The sequence below is a fragment of the Parasteatoda tepidariorum genome, chromosome 12 (assembly GCF_982258835.1).
Source record: "Parasteatoda tepidariorum strain Cologne lab strain chromosome 12, Ptep-v5.0, whole genome shotgun sequence".
NCBI lineage: Eukaryota > Metazoa > Arthropoda > Arachnida > Araneae > Theridiidae > Parasteatoda > Parasteatoda tepidariorum.
In genome coordinates, this window is record NC_141766.1 from 23,062,244 (window position 1) to 23,088,288 (window position 26,045).

At 29.2% G+C, this 26,045-nt stretch overlaps 1 protein-coding gene across 1 annotated transcript in view; it reads left to right on the forward strand.

Moving 5' to 3' along the window:
* LOC107442619 (gamma-aminobutyric acid receptor subunit beta-like) overlaps nt 1–26,045 on the forward strand; it is an 84,020-nt gene that overhangs the window by 42,043 nt on the left and 15,932 nt on the right. The window contains exons 4-6 of the mRNA XM_016056229.4: nt 7,733–7,953; nt 11,104–11,186; nt 15,566–15,697. Coding sequence (XP_015911715.1) covers nt 7,733–7,953; nt 11,104–11,186; nt 15,566–15,697 — 436 coding nt within the window. The remainder of the gene's footprint in view (nt 1–7,732; nt 7,954–11,103; nt 11,187–15,565; nt 15,698–26,045) is intronic.

The window sequence follows — 26,045 nt, forward strand, 5'->3', positions numbered from 1 at the left end:
ACTTAATTTAAAAATGTCTTTAAGAAATTTCTTAACAATTAACAATTAATTGTTATACCCTTTATTATAAAATTTAGGGGTTTTTCAATTTGCTTTATCTTTCTGACTAATTTTAGATAACTTTCCTTTCCCCTAACCTTTCCAAAGTTAAGAACCTTCCCTGGAGATTTAATCTCTATCTAATGTTTACTGAGGGAAAGGGTACAGCGGTGAAAAAATTTTCTCGTTGCGATCTTGTTAAAGTGATATAATATTTCAGATGTAATTTTTTTACACCGAATCGAAGTAATAAAGTCAAGTAAAGATTGAAAAGAAAACGATTAATTGTTCACAATTTAATAATTCTGCGTATCATTATTATACCAGTATATTATACCTGGGCTCTGTATATTTTACGGCAAAAAGCATTCACATTTTCTCACCCTTTGAAAAAAATCCATGAAATTTACGCAGGTCCTAACCTTAGGGCGGAAATTCTTTAACACTTCCTTCTAGTTGACATCATCGCTTTAAAAAAAACAGTTGAAATATATTTGGCACTGCAATATAATAATAAAAATTTTTTTTGAGATCTTTTTAGAAGTATTTTCTATTTTTCTTAAAAAACCATACGTGATAACCTTTCTATATGTTTCTGAACCATAAATTACTATAGAAAAGATCCTCCCTGGAAAATACGGAACTCATTTTATTCTATGTCAAGCAAGCGGTTTTCAAGCAAGCACACTCTTCTTTCTATCTTTAGTAAAACTTTTACTTAGAGAAGGTAAACCATAAAAAAGTAAACCTAAGAACTTATAATAACCTATAAATGCCTTTTTAAAGCAAACAATACTTTTGAAAATTAAGAAATAAATAATTTTCAGAACATTAAATCTGAATCTCGGTCGGCACCCCCCTTAACTGGCGCTCTGGCCAATCACCCATCTCTTTTGCCAGCCCTGCATGTATCTTTGATCACCGTCGAGGGAGAAAAACAACCTCATTTTTATATTCTTAAAAAAAAAAAACTCATGATTTAGATTCTCTTTTACTCCCAGTCCCGCAGTGGACTGATCGTTAAGACACGGTTCCTAGCAGATCACCGAAGTCAAGCATCACTGGCTGCGGTCTGTGTGCGGGTGGGTGACCACTTGGATCAGTCTGCGTAGGGACCGACTGTGTGCGGTATTGGTCCTCGTTGAACTGTGCTATCGTAAAGTGCTCGACTTCGCGCGCAGGTCGTCGGGCTACCAATAGCCCATTGTGCAGCTCTAGCGTGACGCAAATTAACAGCAACAGCAACTCTTTTACTCCCTACGTTGATCAATTGTGCGTGAACAGCATGCAGTGCGAATGATCCTTATGAGGATCTTTTTGCGCATGCGTGAATTTCTTTTACTTGTTATCGCAAGTGCGAATCAGATGCAGCAAGAATGGCGCTTTAAATAGACATTTTTTCCAATTAATTTTTTGAAAAAATATAAACATAAAAAAAGCATCTGGATAGAAAAATTAAAAAATTTCTTTAAATGATTACAGCATGAGTTATATCCTTAAAATGAGTAAGTAATAAATGTATCAAGACGTTAATCGATGAAAACAAATATCGTCATTGAATTTCATATATTTACAGACAAGGCAAATCAAAACTAAATTTATATACTTTCTTCAAATGTGAATATATCGCAATTTCTTTGACAGTAAAAAATCTATGTACTTTTATTACGTTGTAGAAATCTCTGTATATTAATTCTTTTGAGGTAGTTTCACTTTTGTTTCATATTTCAATACTTAATATCCTGTATTAATATTTCAACGTAGATCACGGTTTGTGTTTTTAAATTTAACCGAAGTTACAGATACCAGTTAATTTACACCTTAAAACTGAGTTGAATTTGTTATCGTCACTGAGAATAATGCTTGTTATTTATAGTTATAATTTAGGGAAGACCATGTGGGATACTTGTCCAGCATACCACCTTCTCCAAATAACCTCTTATAATTTATAAATAATATTGCACGGACTATTATTTTAGCGAAAAAGACATGATATTTCACATCAGTACAGCACTGTGTATTGATGTAAAATGATTTATCTGTATAAAGCTTGTTTATGTGTAAAGCGCCTAAAAGAAGCTCTGAGCCTGGGATCTTTAAATCTCAAATATGAATAGTAATCAAAATATAATAATCATTGGAAATTTTGCTTGATGTTGTTTCATTTTGATGTTTGTTAGTTTAAGTATTCACAACCTCAGGTAGTATTTATTTTTATCTGATCACAGATCACAGTTATTATTAACATTAATAACCAAAATAATGGTAATAATTATACAATATTCTGAGTGATTTTTGTATCATTACTACCCAATTAATTTATTCTGAGAACACACACTAAAGAAAACTTCAGTAAACATTCATCAGAGGAAGAACTACGTTAATAGCACCAAAATGCACTGTTTCCTGTCAACAAGAAAAGAAACTTTCAATATTTTTTTTTAACAATGTTTAAAGCTTCCTATTTCTTTAGTTTTTTTTTAATTTTAAAAATAACCAGTTCTTAAATGTAAAGAATATTTAAACTTAATTTTTAAATATGTTTGAAAATTAGGTTTTTTTTTTTTTTAATGGTACCTGCATTAGAAAAATCACCAAGTTTTGAACTAAGTTCTCAAACAGCAAACCTTTCCCCGGCTTACAGCATCCTCTTCCTTGATTTTTGCTCTAATTTTGCCTGTAGTAAGCTAGTTTTAAGATAAAATTCTAATAGAAAAGTTGTAACTTTGCATTTAAAATTTAATTAATTACATTTACGTTATTCTGATTACTTCACAAAATTTTGAGTTGAATGATCTCTAAAAATGTTTGGTGTCTTCTTTTGTGTTCAGAACGGTTGACATTTGAAACTCTTGTAGAAATCTCCCCCTCCCGAATTCAACTTTTATTCCTTATTTTTAATTTTTGTAATCCGCATTGTAATTTTATTACAACAGTTTTGAATTTGCTCTTCTAAGAAAATTGTGAAAATTAGGTGATTTTAATGTCTTGCCTAAGCACTGTTTTTAAGTCTTAACAGATGATTCATGTATTTATTCTGTAGATGAAAAGCCTTTTTTCACAAAGGTAAAATGTCTGAAAAAAAATTAATGTTTTTAGGGTTTTCTGTATTCACTTCGTAATTTTTTAGGTAAATCTCTGTATTCCCTTTGACGACAAGCCAAAACTTGTATAAAGCATGATATGCAAATTTATAACAAATGATAGTTCTTAATTCGTGCCAAAAAATATCTACTAGGTCCCATGCAATGGTTTTTTTCTGCTTTTACATGCATTTACCTATTTTGTTTCTTATCTGTAAAGCCTATGTAAAAACGTATGTAATTGGAAATTGAAAGTTTTTTGCACATAAAATTTCTATGTTATAATGATACTGGAAATAACTACTTTAAATGTTGCTAAATTGTTTCAAATTCAGTAGTATCTCAAAAGCTGAAGAATAACTCTTTTACAATATTTTCACAGTTTCTACTAATAAACACTCATTATAAAAATTCTCAATAAAAATATACAAAGGATAAATGAAGTGTCTTTTCTATCAGTTATATGTATTTATTAATAGAATTGATCAGTGTCAAACAGTGTTTTTCTTTTACTGTATAGCGAAATAATGTGATTTTTTTAGAGCTTAAAAGCCGGTTTTTGTTGAAAAAGCCCAGTTAATCCAGGTTTTCTCAGAAATATATTAAATTTCTACTTTTGAGTCCATTATGAGATTACAACTTTTGTTTCACACATCAAAGTTAAAGTTAGTTGTTTTGTTGCAATGTAACCATTATTGGAAGGTTTTAGATTGCTATGTTATTATTTCTGTTGGTACAGCAAATTGTTACATGAATAATTCAAATAACTCAATGGAAAGATTCCAAAATTTTTTATTGCATAAACATAGGTTTAGTTCCAGAGTGTATTAAGATAAAATTTAAACTTAATAATTATGTTCTGTTAATGTTGTTCATGGGTGCAAGTCTTCCGTCCCCAGGACGGATTTCCGTCTTTCAAAAATGTCCGCGGACGGAAGTAAGACGGAAACAAGACTTACTCGAAGATGGAAATTTGAATTTTTTTTTCTGTCCTTAAAAATATTTTTTAGGTCTACATTATTGGTCTACTTTCTTATGTCCTGTTGTTATTTTTATCAAAAGAGAAATGAATAAATATTTTTTGTACAGTATTTAAACTTGATGTATTATGGTAAAGCTTTCTTAGATATTTTGCATATGTCGAAGACAAATTGTGTATGTTCGGTATTTCAGTCAAAAAATTTCCAGTCTTGGCCTTTTTACCAACTTGCGCCCATGATGTTGTTATACAATTTTGTTTTTTTGAATTTCTATTCAAAATTGCCGAAAGATTCAAAAACAGAATAACTATTTTCATATATTATTGCTCATGATACAAACAATTTGTATTTGGAGTTCTGGTGATAATCAAATATGATTTTATGTTTCGCTTGTATTATTATTATTTTTTTTTTTGCTTAGCTGTGGTTCCAGTTTTTATTTATTTATTTTTTATTATTTTATGGCCAACTAATATAATCATTTCTCCCTGTATTGTTATTATTTTTTTCATAAGCATCATTTGTTGTGATAATTGTTTAATTTTATAAAGGGACAGAAATAAAATGAAACAATTTTCTTCATCATTTCTAGTAATCTTCAGTGCTAGTCTAGCTCTTTTTCTTGTTGATCTTGTTGGGCCTGCATTTATTTCTATTTGGTTCTAAGCTGTCAATGACCCTTTGCAACCTTTATTAAAAATTATTACAGCGAAATAAGTTGCAATTTCAACTATCTATATTGAAAGTATAATTTTTTTTCGAACATAATTTAAAAAAATTTCAATAAAATAGTTAAATTGTTAGTATTTTGCTATAAGGTTTTGATAAGAGTGAACAAATCCATTAATCAAATTAACTTTTAATGCATATCACAGCAGGTTCTGCATCACACACCACGCTTGACATATTACAGTGTTTTCATCATAGAAAAAAAATGGGTGAGAATTTCTCACCCTTTCTCAAAAACAGGGTGAGATTTCTAAAAACTAAAAAAAACACAAAAACTCTTGAAAAAAAATCATTTCTTTAATTATAATACATTTTTAACGTCTTCTATTTTTAAAAGCATTGAATATTTTTGGTGCATCATCATAGAAGATTTTGCCTTTGCAAGGTATTTGTCCATCTTACATTAGCACATAAAAAATTTGAATGTCTTATATGAAGAAACCTTACCTACGGTAAACACGTGGTTACAGAGAAATGCGTTCTGAAAGGGGTTCCATGGTTGTGTTCTGTTGTTCGAAAAGGTTCTGAACAATACTGGTAAATAGGGAAGCTAGAAAACGGGGCAGATGTTGAAAATAATGAAAGATCCAGGAAGAAAAGTGAAACGGATTTTATTCTAAATGGCGTAATTCGAAGCTTTTTCCAAAGTGTGAGAAATTCGCGAATTTTGACATTTATTTATAGAATGCGCGAATTTCTCACGGTAATCATTTTTTAATGTGAGAAAAGAAAAAAATATGCGAGATTCTCGCGTTCTCGCGCTGTAGTGAAAACACTGCATATTATGTTGTAATTTTTATATTTTTACAAAAATCAAATCAATATTTTGGTAATCTTAAAAGGATGAACTGTAAAAAAAATACTACAATTTTTTGTTGTTGAATTTTTCGAAAATTGTAAAGAATTTTTTAAATTTAAAACATGGACAAGAATCTTTGAGCACTTTACTAAAGTATAACTACATTTACTTAATAATAATTTTCTATTTTATCTAACAAAATAAGCATCTTTTAAGCTGCTTTCTGTATTTTCCATTTCAAAGATTGGTTTTTAAATGTGTACATTTTTGCAAAGATCCCCCTCCCTCTCTTACTAATAAATATTTTGAAATACTTTCTTTTTCTTTTATATAAAAATAGTGGAAGCTTTTGGTTAGTTGTTCCTCTTGAAATTAATTACAGGAAACTATATCAAATGTTGCCCTTACAGATGGAGTAATTATTGATCACTAGGGTAATTCCTAATCATTGTCATTTCTTCTTATAAATTGTATCAAAAATAGCTAATAAATATGCTAAAACTGATGTCCCATGTCACATGACTCACATGTCTATAAATGTCATAACTAGAGCCCAGAGTGAGCGAATTTCCATTTTAAAACTTCCAACACATACAACTGACATTTTGCAACTCCTTTACAAATGTTGCTTTCGGCTCTTGAAAATGAAATAGGATAAAAGACTTACAGAGGTACAACACTTATGAGGAGCAACACAAATCAGTAAAAGTTGTTTTATTGAATCATTGCTGAGATCTATCCTGACACGCTTACATCAGGAAATATCAAATCTGGTTTCCGTTCCAATGGAATATTTCCTGTTGATGGGAAAAAATATCCTACAGATTTTGTTGTCAGATGCTCAGTTCTCTCACATTCTAAAATTCCCCTACAAAGAAATTACTACCACTGACAATTGGGTCTTCAGGAAATTCTACACCAATTGTATCTTCTCCCTCACATTCCTTCGAAGAGCTATTAAGCATTCGTTTAAGAAGAGAGCCAAAAATTGAGATAATGAGAAGATCCTTATCTCGATCTGAGATAAGGAGAAAGATAGAAACCAATGCAGCAGTGATCACTAGTAATGAATTTTTAGAGTTGGGAATTTTTAGAGTCGGGGAAGGAGAACATGAAATGATAATAAAAGGAGATATTCATAAATATAAGAAATCTAGAAAAAAGAAACAAAAGTTGATGAGCAGGATGTAGACAAAAAGGATACGATGGAATCAATTGCTGAAAATTTATGTGCTGTCCAAATAAATAAAAATACTCCACTATATGATGCTAAATTCTTGCTATCAAATGTTCACAAGAATATTCTACTGCCCAGTTATTATGCTATTTACTATGATAATGATCCTGTGTATATTGGTAAAGCAATAAATAGAGATGAGGATATAATTGAAATGAAATTCTTGAAAAGAAGCACTGGCAACTTCAGATGACCCAAATGTGACAAAATTGAAAAAGTAACAGTTAAATATATTTTTAAAGGAACTCATATCCTTAAATGGAACAGACTCATATACTGTTGATGATGTAACAGTAAACAGTGCTTTTAAATGCTCTAAGAAATTTTGCCAGGATTTTTGGAAAATTTAAGGTGTTAATCTTTATTGCTGCTTTTAAATAAATCATCTTATTAGCTGCTTAAACATGCCTTTTTGGTTTATTTATTTGATCTGATGTCTATTTGTAAATTACCATTGTATAATTATTTTTAAAGTGCCCCTTTACTATAAAAACTGGTGATCAGCAATTATCCTAGAAGTGATCAAGACCAGGGTATTTTCTGGTCACTAACAATTTAAAACCTTTTGAATTCTAATTTGATTTTCAAACAAAAAAAGGTAGCATAAGATTCATATCATATAGCCTCAAACTTCTAGTAAATATTAAAATTCTATCTTGAATAGTTTTTTTTATAACAAAATGTATGTTTGCATTTTTTTGATCAGGAATTACCCCAAGTCACCCCAGTGTTGTTCCCCTTTAAGCAATTTTAAGTTTAAATCTATGTTCAACTATTTTAAATCTATGTTTATCTATTTTAAATCTAATTTTAACTTTTTTAACTAATATTTTTTAAGTATATTGATCACTTGCAGTTTTTTTAGGACTATACTCTCACCCTTTATCTCAATCAGTATTGGCAAGATGAAAGACTGGCATTCAGCAGTGAAAGATATGAACTTACACTTTCTGGAGATTTTACTGACAAAATTTGGGTTCCTGATACATTTTTTGCTAATGACAAGAATTCATTTTTACATGATGTTACTGAGAAAAATAAGATGGTTCGATTGTCATCTGATGGGAACATAAAATATGGAATGAGGTAATAATTCTGTTACCTACCTATTTAAATTATTTTTATTTAGATTTCTATTCTGTAAAGAACAAATAACTGCGTACCTTTCGGGTTCTTATATGTTATAAGGACCATGTAGCTAAATTCAAAAGCACATAGAATCAAAGCTAGTTACTGGTTAACCACCAGTTACTGATAATACACAAAAGTGGATTAAACATGACAATATCGTCATTAACATTAGCAATACATATCGAATTTGGTAATATCACAATCGTTATTGATAACATATCAAAAAGATAATATTGCAACCATTATACATCACAATAATCATTGAATACGATAATATTCTGAGTGATTCAGAGATGCCAACTTGCTCAGGACAGCAAATAAATATTTTAAAGTGGTAGTTTATCAATTGTGATTCTTGGTTTAATAAATTCAATTTGGTAGATTTTTATCCACCACTATTTCTAAATAATTTGCAGGCTTATATAATTCAGCACTCTGTATTAGTTATGGCATGTTATACAATTTAAAGAGCAAGTAAAATTAGTCAAATATTTGCAAAATTTAGTTTGTAGTTATTTACCGTTTTTTTTTTATTTATTATTTTGGCATGTCCATAGCAGTTGGCATCTCTGGTGATTATAAATTTTATTTTGGTGACAAAGATTTTGACATGTGTAAAAAGTAATATAAATGAGTTAAATTGGAAAAATATCACATTAGATTGTTAAACATTGATCTTTTTTGATAATACATTATGACATTAAAATTTATACTTTCCACTTATAGAAACTAATAGTCCAAAACAAGTAAAAGCAGTTTTCAACACACAATACCGACAATAAGTATGTAATAATTAAGTTTCACTATACAAATATTCAACCATACATAAATGTGTCATGCAGTGACATTAAGTGCTGGTTAATTATTAATAAAATATCTACTAAGTTCTATTGTTATATTGCTGCTACTAATAGTATTTTTTTATTTATGTATTTTTTTATTTAAATGATTGAAAACTCCTCATGCACCACAAAGTATAGCATGAGGCTTACAGAAGTAAGTAGAAAACAAAAACAAGAAAATTTGCATTAAAAATAAAATTCCGCTAGGCAGCAATACTTTCGATACTTTTGTCCAATTCTAAAAAAAACAGGAGGCCATCAAATAGAAAGACGCCTCAAAACAGTCTTTAATTTAATTCGGGCACTCACATGCAGATTGCAATGAAGAAGAATGTGCTCAGCGTCTTCATCTGCATCGCTGCAAGCACAAATTCCACTGGTCATCAGATGGAAACGAAATAAATATCTCTTAAAATTTCCATGGTTTGTTAAAATTTGGGTTAATTTAAAATTAGTTGCTAAAAATTTACATTGCAAATGGTGAAAAATGAATGGAAAGAACCTTTTCGTCCAAAGCGACCCTGTCGAAGCAAGAAATTCAGTATTCCAGTCCGAAGAGATTTTATCTCTCACGATACGCTTCCAGTGAGAAGCAGGAACAGACGCCCTTAAGTCTATTTCACCACATGTAGCTTCCCTAGCCAATTGGTCTGCTTTTTCATTGCCCAAATTACCGCTATGGCCATGAACATAAGAGAAATGAATAGTCACGTTTTTAAGAGTATTCAAAATCGAGTGAATTTCCACCACAAGCTTCTCCGTAGAAGTTGTGTCGCATAAAAGAAAAAGTGAAGAAAGAGAATCTGTACAAAAGAGATATTTAAAAGTTTTGTTTTCACTAAAAGAATCTTGTATCCACTTAACAACCAGGTTTATACACAAAAGTTCATACTTAAAGTATTAAAAAAAAAAAAAACCCAGAGAAATCGGATAAGTTAGAAGATCCAAGTCTATAAGTAAGGAATGTAATGTAATGATTTATCTTTAAAATTTTTGAAATAATTGATTTTCTAAGACCTCTGTTTAAAAACATAGATTTATTGAAAGATGCTTTTGTACAGGGCAAACATGAAAAAGTGGAATGTTTGAATGACTTTTCATTTAATTATCAAATCACATACTTACAATCTTTATGGTTCAAAGAATCAACCAAAACTGTGCTAATTAATTTGGACAGACAATATTTTAGATTTTATTTTATTTTATAATTGTCGTTGAACAGCCGATCCAATTTTTTTGGGTTTACGGCTACTAATGTTCAACTCCATAGCCTTGTAGCTTTGAAGCCAATCTAGAAGACAAGGGAACTCCTAGATTAAGTATTGGGAGAAATTTGATTTTGTGGAGGACTTTTTTGATGGAACTAACCTGCATTTGTGTTAAATGGAGAGGAAGACCACGAGAACCTCCTATGGTTAGCCTGACGGCAAGGGGACTCTAACCCATGATGCGTCTACCACTGAGGATATTTTACGTCAGTACTGTGGCCAGTGCAAGACGGATGGGGAATTCATATCAACTAGCCATAGCTGGGATTTAAACCCAGTTCACCTCATTGGAAGGCGAGCACTCTATCACCTGAGCCATCACAGCTCAATATTTAATACTTAAAAAAATCAAATACACAAAAAAAATTTCTTTCCCTGTATAAACATACCTTTTTGAGTGAGTTTTGAATTTTAATCATCAAAATAAGGCACATAGCTTCATTCTGGAATTAGTGGTCCCTATAGTTTAATAAGGAAATCAAGACAGTTTTGTTCCCTTAATTGTTAACTTTACTTGTTGCACATTTTGCTGTGTCTCTAAAAATATTTAAGAAAATCAAAATTTATTTTGCTTTAAAAACTAAAATTTTTATTTTTAAAGATTATATAAAAAGTAATTTAAAGTAATTATTCATGATTTTTTATTTCTTTTATTTCATACTACTTGAAACCAAAACTGAATTCAGAATTACTCAAATATTGAGTAAAATTCTGTATTAGATTAGTGTAAGAACTTTACTTAACTACATCAAACTGTCATTTATATGAGTATGTTGTAACTTAACTTCTAGGCACAATATTTTTTGTTGTATTAAATTAATTTGATACAAAAATTTTTTATTGAATAATTACCCTTTTTCTTGTTCCCAATTGCTTTAGGCATAAAATATGTGCTTATATCCAAAGTTGTATTTTCAATTATTATTTTATTTTAAATAAATTTTTGTCTCTTTTCTGTTAAAAATTTCTGTACTCATGAATATTTTAAAAATTAGGTTTACTACTACGCTTGCTTGTATGATGGATTTACACTATTATCCATTAGATTCTCAAAACTGTACAGTAGAAATAGAAAGTTGTAAGTTAAAATTTTGCATTTTATTTTCCAATGCTTTTTAATAAAAATGAGAACATATATTTTTTTAATTAAAATATTCAAATACTATTAGCAATTAATATTTTTACTTGCTGTTCATCTGAGGAAGTCACTTAATTTTTTAATATAGGTTTTCTTTGCAGTTACACCAGCTTTTACAAAGTTTTGTGTGTAACAATCGATTTTATATAATTTATGTATCATATTCTTATCACAATGGTGGAACTTGATGTTTGTGGCATTTAGGTATCTTTTTATTATAATTTTATAAAGAACATTAATTTATTTTGTTGTCTAAATATTTTTATCTAGAAAACTTAAAATGTTTTAGAATTTTCAGATGGTCACAAGGAGAATTTTCATGTAACAAATGAAACTTGAGGGTTATTTAAACATTATTTAAAAGTATTATTTAAAAATATGACAAAACTTGTAGAACTTAAAAAAGACCATGCAAAATTTGTTCCCATCTTGTTCTTTTATGTTTATTTTAATTAAGTGACACTTAAAGGCATGTAATAGGTAGATGCTGAAAGCAATGCAGAATATTCATAATGCATTAGCAGATGTGCCTACCCTCACGCATTTTGTGTTCTTCTCTTGCCTCCGGAATTAATCCGAAAATCTCCCAAAGTTTATACAAATATATGGTTAATTTAAAAATTACCCAGTTTTTCCTCGAAAGCAGAAGTTATGAGGTGAAGGTATATAAATGCATGCTCGTTGATACATCCTCACAAATGGATTCGACAATAATTTTTAATGATAAATTTCAAACATAACAAGTTATAAAAATACTGGGAGTTTAGAACGGAAGACCGTTCTTGTAAACATCTCGATCAGAACTGTACAGAACAACAGCTGATAAGAAAGTGAAAGTTATAGTAGTAGTTTCAAGGTAGAAGTTTTTACATGCGCTCGTCACGCTACCTTGTAACATGTACTGGAAGGATGAATCACTACACAGTATTCCCCCAGTGAGCAAGGTGAACGACACAATATGAGAGTTCAATAAGATGATACATATTGAAAATACAAAATGCAGTAATAAAAATGTAAATACAATTGTTTTTTTTATACTATGCGAAATACGATTTTGAAATACACAATGTGAATTTAAATGAGTTTCGTTATCAAATAACTTACGTCTTCTAACATCTGGTTTTAAATTCAAGTAATGCAGAAAATCAGCACCTATAATGGAGGTTGAAACATTGCATATATAAAAAGGATATACAAATTGTCTTTGTAAACATAAATCAATGGATAATAATTTCTGTTTATAAACATAACTAGAAGTTCCATTAGCAACAATGAATGTTTGAATTGGAGCAGACATTTTATCTATTTTCGATGCTGGTAAACAAAGAACAGTCACTTCCCGTTTCTAATAGAAAGGATAAATTACTTTTTGCGATCTTTTTCAAAGAGGCGACGAGAGGTGAATGGCGAGGTGTATGTCATCGTTACTCCTTGCCATTGTTGTTTAACACTGTATAATTACAGGGAGGTACACATTTATGTGCTTTTGAGTTAAATTTCTTATGACAGAGTTCAACAGAGTCTGTTAGAACTGTGCCTTAGTTAGAACTGTGTACAAAAGTGCAGAAATACATTAAAACTAAAACAGAATGTCTGGCAGTCACCATTGAGGTGAAGGTATATAAATGCGTGTTCATTGATACATCATAACCAATTGATTAGAAAAAAACTTTTAATGATGAAATTCAAACATAACAGGTTACAAATATACTGGGAGTTTAGAACGGATGACCGTTTTTGTAGACATCTCAATCAGAAATGTACTGAACAATAGCTGATGAAAAAGTAAAAGTTATAGTAGTAGTTACTAGGTTGAAGTTATTAAATGCGCTGGTAGCGCTGCCTCATAACATGTACTGGAAGGATGAATCACTACAGTTTTGTTTTTCTTTCCGCGCAAATTGCATTCTCCCATGTAAAATTTAGTCCCATCTTGTTGAACTACCTGCTGGCTGAAGCGGAGCTGCACACGTCTCAGATTTTTTTCCCACTCCTCAACCTACTCCCACTTTCATACTCCTATTTGACCTGCTCATCGGACATAAAAGAGTCATCAGAATCTTTTATCTTTCATTTCCTGTGATAACATCACAAGCAGTATCGAATGACGTCTCAGCTGAATACAATATTAACTTCAACGGGTATTGTTTTAGATGTGGGAGACTCTGACTCTCGTATCCTGTGATCCATATCATGTCCTGCTGTTTTTAAAAATTTTTTAGTGCTTTTTTTCAATGGATGGCAATAAATGGTTCGTTATTTTTTTCAGTCATTGGCAAAAAACTGATGCAGTCTTGTTTGTTTACTTAACGTGGATCCGTGGATTGCATCATGATTTTCGTCATTCGTTTGCATATATAACCAAAAAGTAGTTTTATAATGTTTAAGTTCAAGCAAAAACGTGCAACCAATTTTAATTATTCATATTCCAATGAATTTATTTCCATTATTGCTTCGAGAAAAGGTAGCATGTATGCTTCTTGTTCCAATTGAGCTTGTGATATTTTAATCGCTCAATGAGACAATAAGGATATTTTGTGGAAAATTAATGGGCTAAAGCACAAAGAGGATTATTATTTCAGGGCTAGCAGTTACTATTTTTTTTTCATAAAATAACCTTTTAGAATTTCATTTCTTTCTTTTTAAAAAAAAGAAAAAGAAAAAAAAAAAGACCCACACACTTTAAAATTTGAGTTTTTTTTTAATTTAAGATCATTTTTATGCTTAATTAAAATTAAATGTTTTATACATTTGTAATATAATTAATTGAATTTATCTAATTTAAAATAAAATGATTTGTTTGTTTATTTTGTAAAAAAATTTTTTGTACATTTTTTACAGTGTCAAAGATTTTTCCACAATGTTTCAAAAAGACAATGGTATTTGCTTTTGAATAAAAAAAACCATATTTTAGGAATAAAAATCAGTATTTTCCCATTATTTTTTTGCTTTCTTGATGTTGATTATAAAAAAAAATGAACAAATTTAAGGAATGCTTATTGTAAATATTAAATTTCAATTTTACGTTTACTTTTTTTACAACAACATACTTGATTAAAAGTTAGATTCTTTCCATAATTTGTTCTCTTTTGTTTTGTAAAATGTCTTGCATTCCTTTATTTACATAATTTTTTAATTAAAGTATTTCATTAGAAGTGTTAAATATGTCGCATATCATACTTATTTTGCCCATCCTGAAATCTCCTGAATTCTTGCTGAGGAAAATCCTGAATCTTAATTTTTCCAGGTTGGCATGTCTGCATTAGTGTCAAACATATATGATAGCACAGAGGATTTCCATTATCCATAACATGTCAAGCTTTTTTTTAGTGTAATTTGTTTCGTGTTATTTTTTCAATAAATTAAGAAGTAGAACAACTATTTCAAACAGTTTAGTCTCCACAGGTTTTCTACAAGCACTGTAGCTGGTGTAGCAATTGATTTTAAAGTCTTTAAAAATACTCATATAAATAAATGGTTTATTGATTTCTTTTTTATCATTATCAGAAATTACAGACTTTTTTCAAAATATAAATGAAACTTATCACAAATATGTGTTTATAGTAGATAGTGGTCAAAATGTTAAACAATTGAATAATTATGTGAGTAAAAAAAAATGCAAGAACGAAATATTAACTGCATTTACAACGTCAAGAGAAATTTCTTACTAGTTCAGTTACAGTTGAATCACTTTTGTATTACTCAATAGCATTTTTTTTCCTATTATTTAATTTTGCTTAAAACTATATTTATTCAAATGCTATATATAGCTAAAATGTTGACAGATTCGTGTTTTTGAAACCTCTTTCAAAGCCTTGGTAAAATCAATAAATAATATCAATAATTAACTAAGCTTACATTACTGGTGAAATCAATGATAATTCCTGTAACTGTTTCAGTTTTAAGGATTAAAAAAATTGGATTCAGATATTGTTACTTATGAAGCCTGATATTTTGTCCTTCAAATTTAGTGTAGAAATTATCTATATCTGTTGTAGTATTGAGTTTCTTATTTGGTATTCTAAAATTTTTTTAAAAATCCACTATTATGTTAGCTTTAAAAATTTCTGTCAAAAGTTGGAAAATTTTTTCAGCTTAAAATTAAATTAAAGCTGTTTGTGATTCGCAAATTAGTTGTATGTATTAAATTTTAATGTATTTTAAGCATTTAATGATTTCGTTTTTAACATACCTTTTTCAGTAGTTTTATCCAAAATTTGAGATTTCACTTTGTAGAATTACCATTTTTTAAATTTATTAATTATTTTAATTAGAAATTAACTTATCTATAAATGTCCTTAATTTATTTAATTTGTCAGATGGATATACAGTAAAGGATGTTGTAATGTATTGGATGAAAGAACCAATATCAGGAATCGAGAGAGCTGAATTACCCCAGTTTTCAATCTTAAGATTTGAAACAAGTGACAGAGAAGAGAAGCTTGCATCCGGTAATATATTTTTTAAGTATTATATTCCTATTAAAATGATTAATTTCTTTTTATTAAATCTGAAATGTTTTGAGTAAATGCCAGTGTTATATTTAAATGGTTTTGTATGGTATTTCTGTTTTACTAATTGTTTTTATTTTTTTATATTTTGTTACTATAAATCATCTGTTTTTACTCATAGCTTTTTATATTAATCATTCTAAAATAACAGTTAATTACTTAATCCATTTAAGTGCTAATGTGCCCATTAAGGGTTTTTAAAAAATTCTTTTTGAAATTAAAATATAATATTTAGAATACTTTATCTAATTTTTATTTTATGAATTCAAAAATATAATTTTTTTTCAAATGTTCATAGCTAAAAAAATTTAGCTTGTTATGGTAGAAGAAAATATACCAGCATGCAGCTTTTCATCTATTCACATCATGTAAATGTACAAGCAAAAAAGAAAGAAGATGCTTTTAAAACTCAAATCTGTTTTACACTTGGTTGATTTATGAAGTAAAAAGTTTAAAACTGTGTTGTGGTGTGGCTAAATAAAAAGGGAGAAAAAAGGGGATGACTAACATTAAGTCAACTTAATATTAAGCAAAATTCAGAGACTAATTATGTAAAGGCCGAAAAAGATGATAGAGGGATACATTGGGAATGAAGCAAAAGTTGAGGTAAGTGCAACAGAGGAACATGCTGAAAAAAAAGGAAGAGAAAACAACTTATACAGTAAAATTACTCACCAGACATACAGTAAAGAAAAATATTTATTTATAAGTAACATGATTAACGTAAAAACATGGCAAACTGGCCAACAAAAATTCTCGGCCTAAGCCGAACACAAACAAAAAAAAACATAAAAACTTGTGAGGGGAAAAGTAACGACTAACTGTTTCTTCGTTATGAAGATAGGCGAGAAAAACCTCGCCGAAAAAAATCAAAATTTTATGAATATCGCATTGGTTGGACGGAGAAGGATCAGAGGGGCAAATCACAGAGCTGCAAATATTGGCCAACTGGCGAAGTTAATTGTTATGCTCCGTGCCAAACATGGAGCAGGGTTGTCAAAAGTGGTGACACACCTGAAAAAGAATTTTGTGGAATGTTCTGGAACATTCTTGGTGCCATCATAAGATCAAAAGGGGCGCTTTGCATATGATGTTAGCCAAAACGTGGGAAAACGGACTTGAGGTCACTCCTTCTCAATCCAACAAAGGGGTTTGCTGACTGGACATACATCTTGCTGTCAGTGAAGCAACAAAAGGAGGAATCTTCTTTTAAAGGAAGAACATAAATATAGAGAAAGATTACTTTCCCAAGGTTACAAAAATATATATTTGAGGCTTAAAACTTAAATATTAAAGATTACAAGAAAATATTTCAAGGAATTATTGAATAATATTGAATAACAAATAAATAACATTAATTACAAGTGTAAAAAGAAGAAATTAAAAACCATACAATTAAAAGTTTATCACAAATTTAACAGTTACAATTTTAACTTACGTAATTATTTAAGCTGTTTATTACATTATTAACAAATTAACAATTAACAAATGATTATTAAATTAGATGAATGATGATGATTAGATACATTAGATAATGATTAGATAATGAAATTAGAATTAACAAATGATTTTAAGTAATATGTAGTATACCATACTACATGTGTGTTGAATACAATTAAGTTACATAAAAAGTAAAGTTAAATTTCATAAAAAAGGGATATTTTAATGTTCCCAAATGGGAATACTAGTCTTTGCCATGGATTTCTTTTATTTACTTTAACTCATGAACTGTTTCATTAATGAACTTTAACTATGAACTATTTCAAATAAGGGTGCATGGTAAACATTTAATAGGAATTTTTGCTGGGATTGGCACATGAAATATCAAAAGTTCACCCTCTTAAAATGTGCGTTTTCTTATTTTGCTAGCTTCAGATGTGTGGTAAAGTTAGTTCTTTAGATAGATAAGATGGACTATAGTTTATATTTTGAAAATGTTTATCAATAGTTTGAGAATGAAAATTCAGTTTTTGATAGTTTATTTACTTGAAAAATCTATTTGAATTTAGTATAACAAAAAAAGTCTGTGTTATAGCTTTTGGTGGAGTGGAGAAGAAATATTTATCAACCCCATGCTTTTATCAGAGTTTAGGGAAGTGAAAGTTGAGTTGGTATTTTAGGACTGCCAATTTTCTGCGCTTTTTGGGAAAATTTCTTGTGGCATCTAAGTTTATATTTTTATGTATGATTCAATATTTTGCAAATTTGATTTAAAGTTATTTTCAGCTCCACTGCATTTAAATGATTCAAAATTTGCTATGAAACACTTCTTCGTTCCAACTGCCTTGTGGTGAGGCTTTTAAAATGTTAGCAAAATTATCAAAAACTCTTGTTGTTGTTGTACCTTATCCTCCAATTGTCTGACGGAGTCAGACAAGATCCAATAGGTTGTTGACCCTCAAAAAGTCGATGACAAGAAGTGGAGTAGCATATCCTTGGAAAGGCCCAAGCAGTCAAGGATATGTTCGGCAGAGGCCTGCTGGGCTTCACATTTGGAGCAGACTGCATAAGTCTTACTTCCTTCAAAGTACAAAAGACTATTCATGTGCCCACTTGCCTATCTGGAGATTGCTGTTTGAGATGCTCTATCACCTATATGAACAAGTGAAGAGTTCCTTGGCCGCATACCAGTTATGAGAGGGGGAGATCCTCCACTTTTTTGATAGATGGCTTTTGATTTTGGACTGATTCTCTGAGTAGGTAAGGACTGAGGATGAAGGTGTTGAATGACTACAGCCCTTCTTGGTCAAGCGATCCGCTTGCTCATTGCCAAAGATGTCAATGTGGGATGGTATCCACTGAAGATGAACGTCGTGGTATTTTGAAATATTAAGGTAATTGTTAAGCTAATTTAAAACCACTTTTGGATGGAAGAAAACAATTGTTTGAGTCTTTGAATGACAGTGTTGGTTCAAATAACAGTAATATTGGTCTTAGGACAGAAATTAATAAGATTAATGCGGAAATCAAGACATCTTATGCACATTTTAAGAGATCGAGATGGAGAGAACTGTGCCAAAATCTGGATTCTAGGACTAATAATTCGAAACTTTGGCGAATTGTTAAAAATATCAACAAAGAATAAGAACAGTGCGAAGAGAGTAACTCAGTAATTGACTCAGATGGACAGGTTTTTCCTGACGACAAAGCGGCAGCAAATGGCCTTGCAGCCTACTACCAGGCAACTAGCAAGTTGGTCTTCACTAGAGAAAATAAACCCATTTTGAAAAAAGCAAAAAACATCATTCGCGACTGCCGAACCACTGACATGGGCGATCAAGACTTATCTGGGGACTTCTCCCAGCGGGAACTGTTCCTTGCTATGACCTTTTTAAACATGACTAAATCTCCTGGCCCGGATGGAGTTTTTGGACGAATGCTTAAAAATCTGGGTCATAGTGGGAAACTGAGACTTCAAAAACTCTGAAAGCTTTTATTAGTGGTCTTCCACGCTTATAAAATATTTTGTGAAAAGTGCAGTAGTTGGATGCCCTGCTAATTCCAACATATTATGGAACTGCCTACATATTCAGGAAAAGGGACTTCGCACTCAGATAGGAATAATTTTTTCTGTATTTTGGTAGTGTTTTATTTCATTTGATTATAAATCATACTAAGCACTTTCAAATTACTGAAGAAGCTTTCTACCTTTTAGATGCTTTCAAATCAGATGTGTTAGATGTTGATTTATGTATCTTTAAATTAATTGAGTTTGATGGCGGATTTGGAAATGTGGATATCAAGATGAAGATTTAGGCAAAATTATCCTGATAGATATAGGAGAAATGGATATTCTCTATATGGAAGAGATGTATGATGTGCTGTCAAATCATATATAATAATGTAAAGTGCATGGGCAAATTTTTACGTTATTTATTAGACAATGTTCTCGTTTGTCGTATATTTTTTTTTGTTGAAGAGCCAATGGATTTAAAAGATTTTGCAAAGTTAAGAGATTTGCCACGTAATCAAACGTGTGATAACTTTTTGCCTGAGGAATGCATGGAAACTTTCACGTCTGTGACGAATCTTTAAACAAGTCTGAAGAATGACAGAATATGCAAAGGAAAGATTTTTATTGATACTACAGTTATTATCAGTTATTAGAGCTACTTATTTTGAAAGGTTATCATTGTGTGTCAAAGGAAGATAATTATTTGAGAACTGTTGAATATTGAAAGTTGATTTTGATAGAAATTCTGAATTCATTTCCATAGGATTAAAAATTTTTTCATTAAAATGATAACACTGAATCTAAACCAGATGAAAAACTCGGAAAAATAGCTGTAATTTATAACGAACCATTTCATCACTTTGGTGTTTTTAACAAAAATTAAGCATAAATGAATTGATAGTTCCTTATTATAGCCATCATACTTGTAAAATAATCACAAAGTGTGTACCCATAATATTCCTTTCTAAATTTTGAATGTTATGTTCATCATTGTGATGTTTATATGAGATAGAAATGAATTCTAGAAAAGAGAGTGAGTCATCAAGAATGTCTCTGGGTGAGGCAGTTTTGATGTAGCTGTTCTCTATTACAGAACCAAGCAAGCACCTGATCAATTTTGATAGTATTTTATACCATATAATTTATTATCAAAATTAGCAGATACAGTAATTAAAGCTATGGGTACAGTTCAAAGTAATTTGAGATCAGACACCATCTTTTACCAGACAAAAATACATAAGCCAGAGAGCCCATAGGATTGATAGATTACCAAAGTGAAGGAACTGTGGACATGTGCAAATGAAATTGCAACATAGTTGTGACAGTTGAATCTGTCACAATACAAAACAAATATTAAAATACCATGCAAAGCAGGATTCATTTACAAAACAAAATTTTGAATAGGCAAAATAAAATTGATACCCAACCTGTTCTTATGAAATACTACAATGAAGGGATGATTTATATAGATGTTCTGGTTAACACTTCTCTTATCGTATAGACTACAGCTCTAAAATACATAAATGACTAATTTATAAATTAATCAACTGAAAAAAGTTAATGCCTGATTTTGTAATTTTTTGGGACCCAAAAACGAACCTATTGGGCTTCAAGCCGAAACTTTTATCTCAACTTAAATTAACCTTCAATCTGAAGTTTATGTTCCCAGTATTTGTAATGCTTGAAGGATATTTTTTTCACATTATGCCAAGTAAAAGGAAATATATCTGTAAAGATAAAAAGTTATGAAATTTTGACAGTAAATTCTAGAAATATGTATTAGATTGTGAAATATTTTCACACTTTTTATTTAAATGCATTTGTGTTTTTTCTCTTTTCTTCCAAAAAATATATCAAGAAAGTACTCTTCAAATGCTAGTGTTTCTATTTGGGTGTGACTAAAAATTCTTTCTAAAATATTTTTATTTTAAATGTGTTAGTTGATTATTGATAAAGAATCAATAAGTACATAAAATAACAAATTTGAGTACAAATTTGATTCACTTCATAATTTAGCATCGAAACTTAACAAAAATTTTATATATGAGTCAATCTAGAGAATTTGAAGTTCAAGGTAAAGAAAATATGATTTGTAAACTAAGTAAAGCTATTTATGCTATGGTTTAAAGCAAATGTAAATGGCAATAGAATATCAAATTATTTTATTATAACTTGGTTTTGAGAAATTACCTTGATGTAATTGTATTTATAAATTAAAATATAAAGTAATTTTTTAGTTAATATTTATCATTTGGTTTTATTCAGGGAATATCACTAAAAAAATAAAGCTGATTACTTACTCAAAAACAAACTAGAAATCCAAGATCTAAGCAAATTAAAATATCTATTAGTAGTCATTTTTTGAGAGGAGAAATAGTTTATGTTAAGTAACTAACACCAAGAAATTAAGCAAAAAAATAAATAAATAAAATAAAATAAATCTGAAGAATTACCTAAAACTTTTTTAAGTGTACTTTTTAAAGTTGGACTTAATTTACCACATAAAGTAAAAGAAGACAAAATTTTTTAAGCACGCTTAATGAAAATCTTCGATTTAGAATTATTGTTTGATGCTTATCTTTTTAACTGACTGAAGAAAACCTGAAATTTCACTCTCATTGAATATTTTTATTGCAATACCGTAATGGTTATTCTTTTCAGCATTGTAATATTAGTTGTTGATGGAAATTTCATTAAATTAGGTATTTAATGCCAGGAATTTCAAGATTAACAAATCTGAAACTAAGTGACTTACTAATTTTTTTTCTGCTGCAAACTGTTATTGTCATTTAACTAACAAACATTCATCTTGCATACAAATATATTTTGTTTTCATAGTGTACTATTCACCTGGAAAAGAAATAAGCAAAAATGTGTAGCTCTCTTTGATGAAAAGTCTGTAATGTAGTTTTAGATCAACTATTTTGTATGAAAATATCTCAAAGGGAAATATTGATTACATTCATAATTATTTAGAAAAATTGACTTCTTTAGGGCCAAAAGTCTATGTTTAATAGTTTGATTATATTATATAAGTAATTATTTTCCAAGCAATTTATGCTTAGAGTAACAATTCCCTAATCCTTAAAAACATATATGGTTTAAATAATAAAAAATATGAAATAACTGGAAGAAAGTTGGGATACTAAAATATTTTGGGAAAAATAGGAGGTTGCATCTGGCATGGTTTCATTAAACAAATGTGCTGCAATAATGAAGTGGTTCAAATTACAATATGAGGTTAATTGAAGTATAATAAAACTCGAATTCTGTACTATGATAAATTTTCAACATAATACAATCAAAACTCATTGATCTGCAATTATACTCAATAAAGGGAGAAAATTGATCAAAATGTTTTAAGACTTAAGTATGTTTACAGACTCGAACAAACTAGAGACATTTTAACCAAATGTTTCTACAGTAGTATTTAGTATAATAAAATTTTAGAAAATATGTTATCTATATTAGACATTTTTTTATATCTCTACTTTTTAAACATTAATTGGCCTTGATCAGAAAAAAGTGTTGAATTTAAGTGATATTCTGATATCTTACTGATTCTTGTCGGGGAGGGGTCCCTTTTTATTAATCTAGAACAAATTACATGTTATTAGTACATGTTCTGTTTCTTTCTTCAATTTAGTACCTCAATACTGTGGTTGTGGTGGAGTTTAATAGGTCTCTAATAAGTTTAATAAGTAGAACAAATTGCCTATTATTAGTACTTGTTTTGTTTCTCCCTTCAATTTGATATTCCAATGCTGTGGTTGTGGTGGAGTTTAATAAGTTTTTTTTGCCACTGAAGCTGTTCATTAAGAGTTTAAAGTATACTTAACATTAATTTTCTTTCTCTCAAGATCAACTAACTTAGTTTTACTAAAAAGTAATGACTACTCAAACAAATGCTTAGTCTCAGTAAAATGTAATGGGATACTTGTTATGCCCACTTGAATATGTGGCAATAACCAGTAATTTATGTGAACATGTGATAATTAGGGATGTAACGAATATTCGGCCACTATTCGGTATTCGGCCTATTCGGCCCTTTTGCCGAATATTCGGCCTAGCCGAATACTGAAGTTATTCGGCCGAATAATGAATATTTATATTTTAATGTAAATAACTTAACATCCTGAATTAAAGAAAATTAATCTGTTAAATGATTTTAAAAAATTGACATATAAGTTTTTAGTTTTCTGGGTTTTAATAATTTTTCTTGCAAAAAAAAATAAATTAAAAAATACATTTAACAGTAGTAATGAGTTCTTATTTTAAATAAAATATATAAATTGCAAGTATAATTAGTTAAAATATGCTATTATTAATTATTTAGATTTGTAAAAGCCTTATGGTTGGCATCAAGATATTTAAAATATTACAAAAAATACATCAAGTTGTTAAATTTTTTTTAAAATATAGAAAGTTTAAAAAAGCAAATTTGTTAATATTTATTTCATTTTTAATTTATAAATTTGAAAATCATTTAATTACAAAATTAAAATTTCAAAAGTGAAACTTTTTAAAAAGTTCTTAATTTTCTGGGTTTTAACTATAACTAAAATATGCTGTTATTAATTATTTAGATTTATGAAAGCCATATTGCCATGTTATTGGAATCAAGATATCTAAATTATTACAAAAAATAAATCAAGTTGTTAAAATTTTTTTAAATATACAAAGATTAAAAAAGCAATTTTGTTAATATTTATTTCATTTTTAATTTAAAATTTGAAAATTACTTTAATTACAAAATGACAATCAAAAGAGAAATTTTTAAAAAGTAAGTATTCGGCCACCGAATATTCGGTATTCGACCTAAAATTTGGCCGAATATTCGGTATTCGGCCCCATCACTATTCGTTCGTTACATCACTAGTGATAATTAGTAGAACAAGTGATTTATATTAACAATACAGATAATCCCTTTTAATGTCTAACTCTTACTCTACTCACTACAAACCTAAAATGCTTAGCAATAAAATAAATAAAAATGTATTACTGAAATAAATTTATTTTACCACGAACTCAACGATGGGTATAAAAATGTTAAACTAATCTTTTACTTTTACCTGTTTAAATCCTCATGCTACGAGTTGAGGCTTCTTGATTCTATTATTTTTTTTTAAGCACTGTATATCCCTCGGTTGCAGATAGTTAAACCGTCTACACATTGCTATTTTTCATCATCTAATTTTTGTCTTCTATGGCTTTGTTTCACTTATTTTTTACTGTCGATTCCCGGGCTTCCACATAGGCTTTAGGTGATTCCATATAAAATCTTCCTCTTGAAGACTATCTTCTAATTCTTGCATTATGCAGTCAATTTTAATTTTATTTATATCTGTAAGCTTAAAAAAAATAATCCAGATTTAAATTTTAATCTGTGCTTTGAACAGAGTTCTTTGACGTGGTGGTAGGTCAAACATAATCTCTTATTACTTGAAGATGTGTTGTATAATAATCTGAAATTCTGTTGTTAAACTGATTTTCCTCAAAACCTCATTTCTTTTCCACTTTTTTAATTTTTATATTATGCACTTATTTGTTGTTTTCTTGAACTAGATCTTAGTTGCCATGCTTAATCTTATGTATTCATTGTTTTGTTTATTCAAAATATTGTATATTATTTGAGGATGCATTGTTTAACAACCTGAAAACTTCTTATTAAACCGGTTTTCCTCAAAATTTCAATTCTTTTCCTCTTTTCAATTTTTATATGTTGTATTTATATGTTGCTTTCTAAAACTAGATCTTAGTTGCTGTGCCTCAACCTTGTGTATTCATTGTTTTATTTATTCAAAATTTTGTCGCAGCTCCGTTTTTGGTTTTGTCAAAATCTCTATGCAGAGTTTCTAGGATTTTATTATTTCAACAGTGTAAATTCTGTATCTTTCTCTTCCAAAGTGAACTTGTTTTCCAAGTTTTGAAGGTTTTTTTTCTACAAGCATTTCTATGGACAATGGTTTCTTTGAGAAATACATTGAGAAATATATTGATCATTTTCTTTGATTACTATAACTATCATTAAGAAAACATTTTTATTAAGGATTGGAGATAAGATTGTCTATTTAAACCAGCCATGGTTTTTAGATTTAAAAACAAGTAAATCTTCTGTTGTAGTATTTAAAAAATACTTATTTCATTATTTTAATCAATTTTTCTATTTAAAGCATCTTTAAGCACTTTATTTGTTCATTTAGAAATTTCTAAACACATTAAAAAATTAATAACTGTTAAAAATTATTAATTTATTGATGACTAATAAATTTTTCTTTCAAGTACTTTTCAAATTAGTATGTAAAAATGTGCCCATATCCAAATTATGAAGATTTAAGGCTTAAAAAGCATAGATCCACAGTTTGTAATAATTAATAAGCATCATTTCAAAATTGTTTTTTGCTTTAGGTTTGTAAATTTCACTATTTAGAATATCATAAATAGAGTACTGAATAACAATTAATAATATTAAAGTAGAACATTGATTTTCTAAATCTTTGTTTTATAAATATCTCTGTTAACGAAAGTTCATAGCTGTCAATTTTTACCCTACTTGCTAAAGATTTTTCAAAGGTAGTGAAAAAGCATTAAAGTCTGCAAATATTCTTTCCATGCGGCCAGAACTTAACTCATTATATGCGAATCTGGTGTTAAAAACATCTGTTTGAATCGTGTGCATGCCATTCAAGTCAAAATCATTTTAGTTTAAATTTATCAAACAAAATCAAATTCAGTTGACACTATATAACAATCCATTTCAAAATGAAAACATATGTTATAATGTGAGGTCGCTATATTGTGAGTGCGCAAAACAGAATTATAGCAAATATAAAT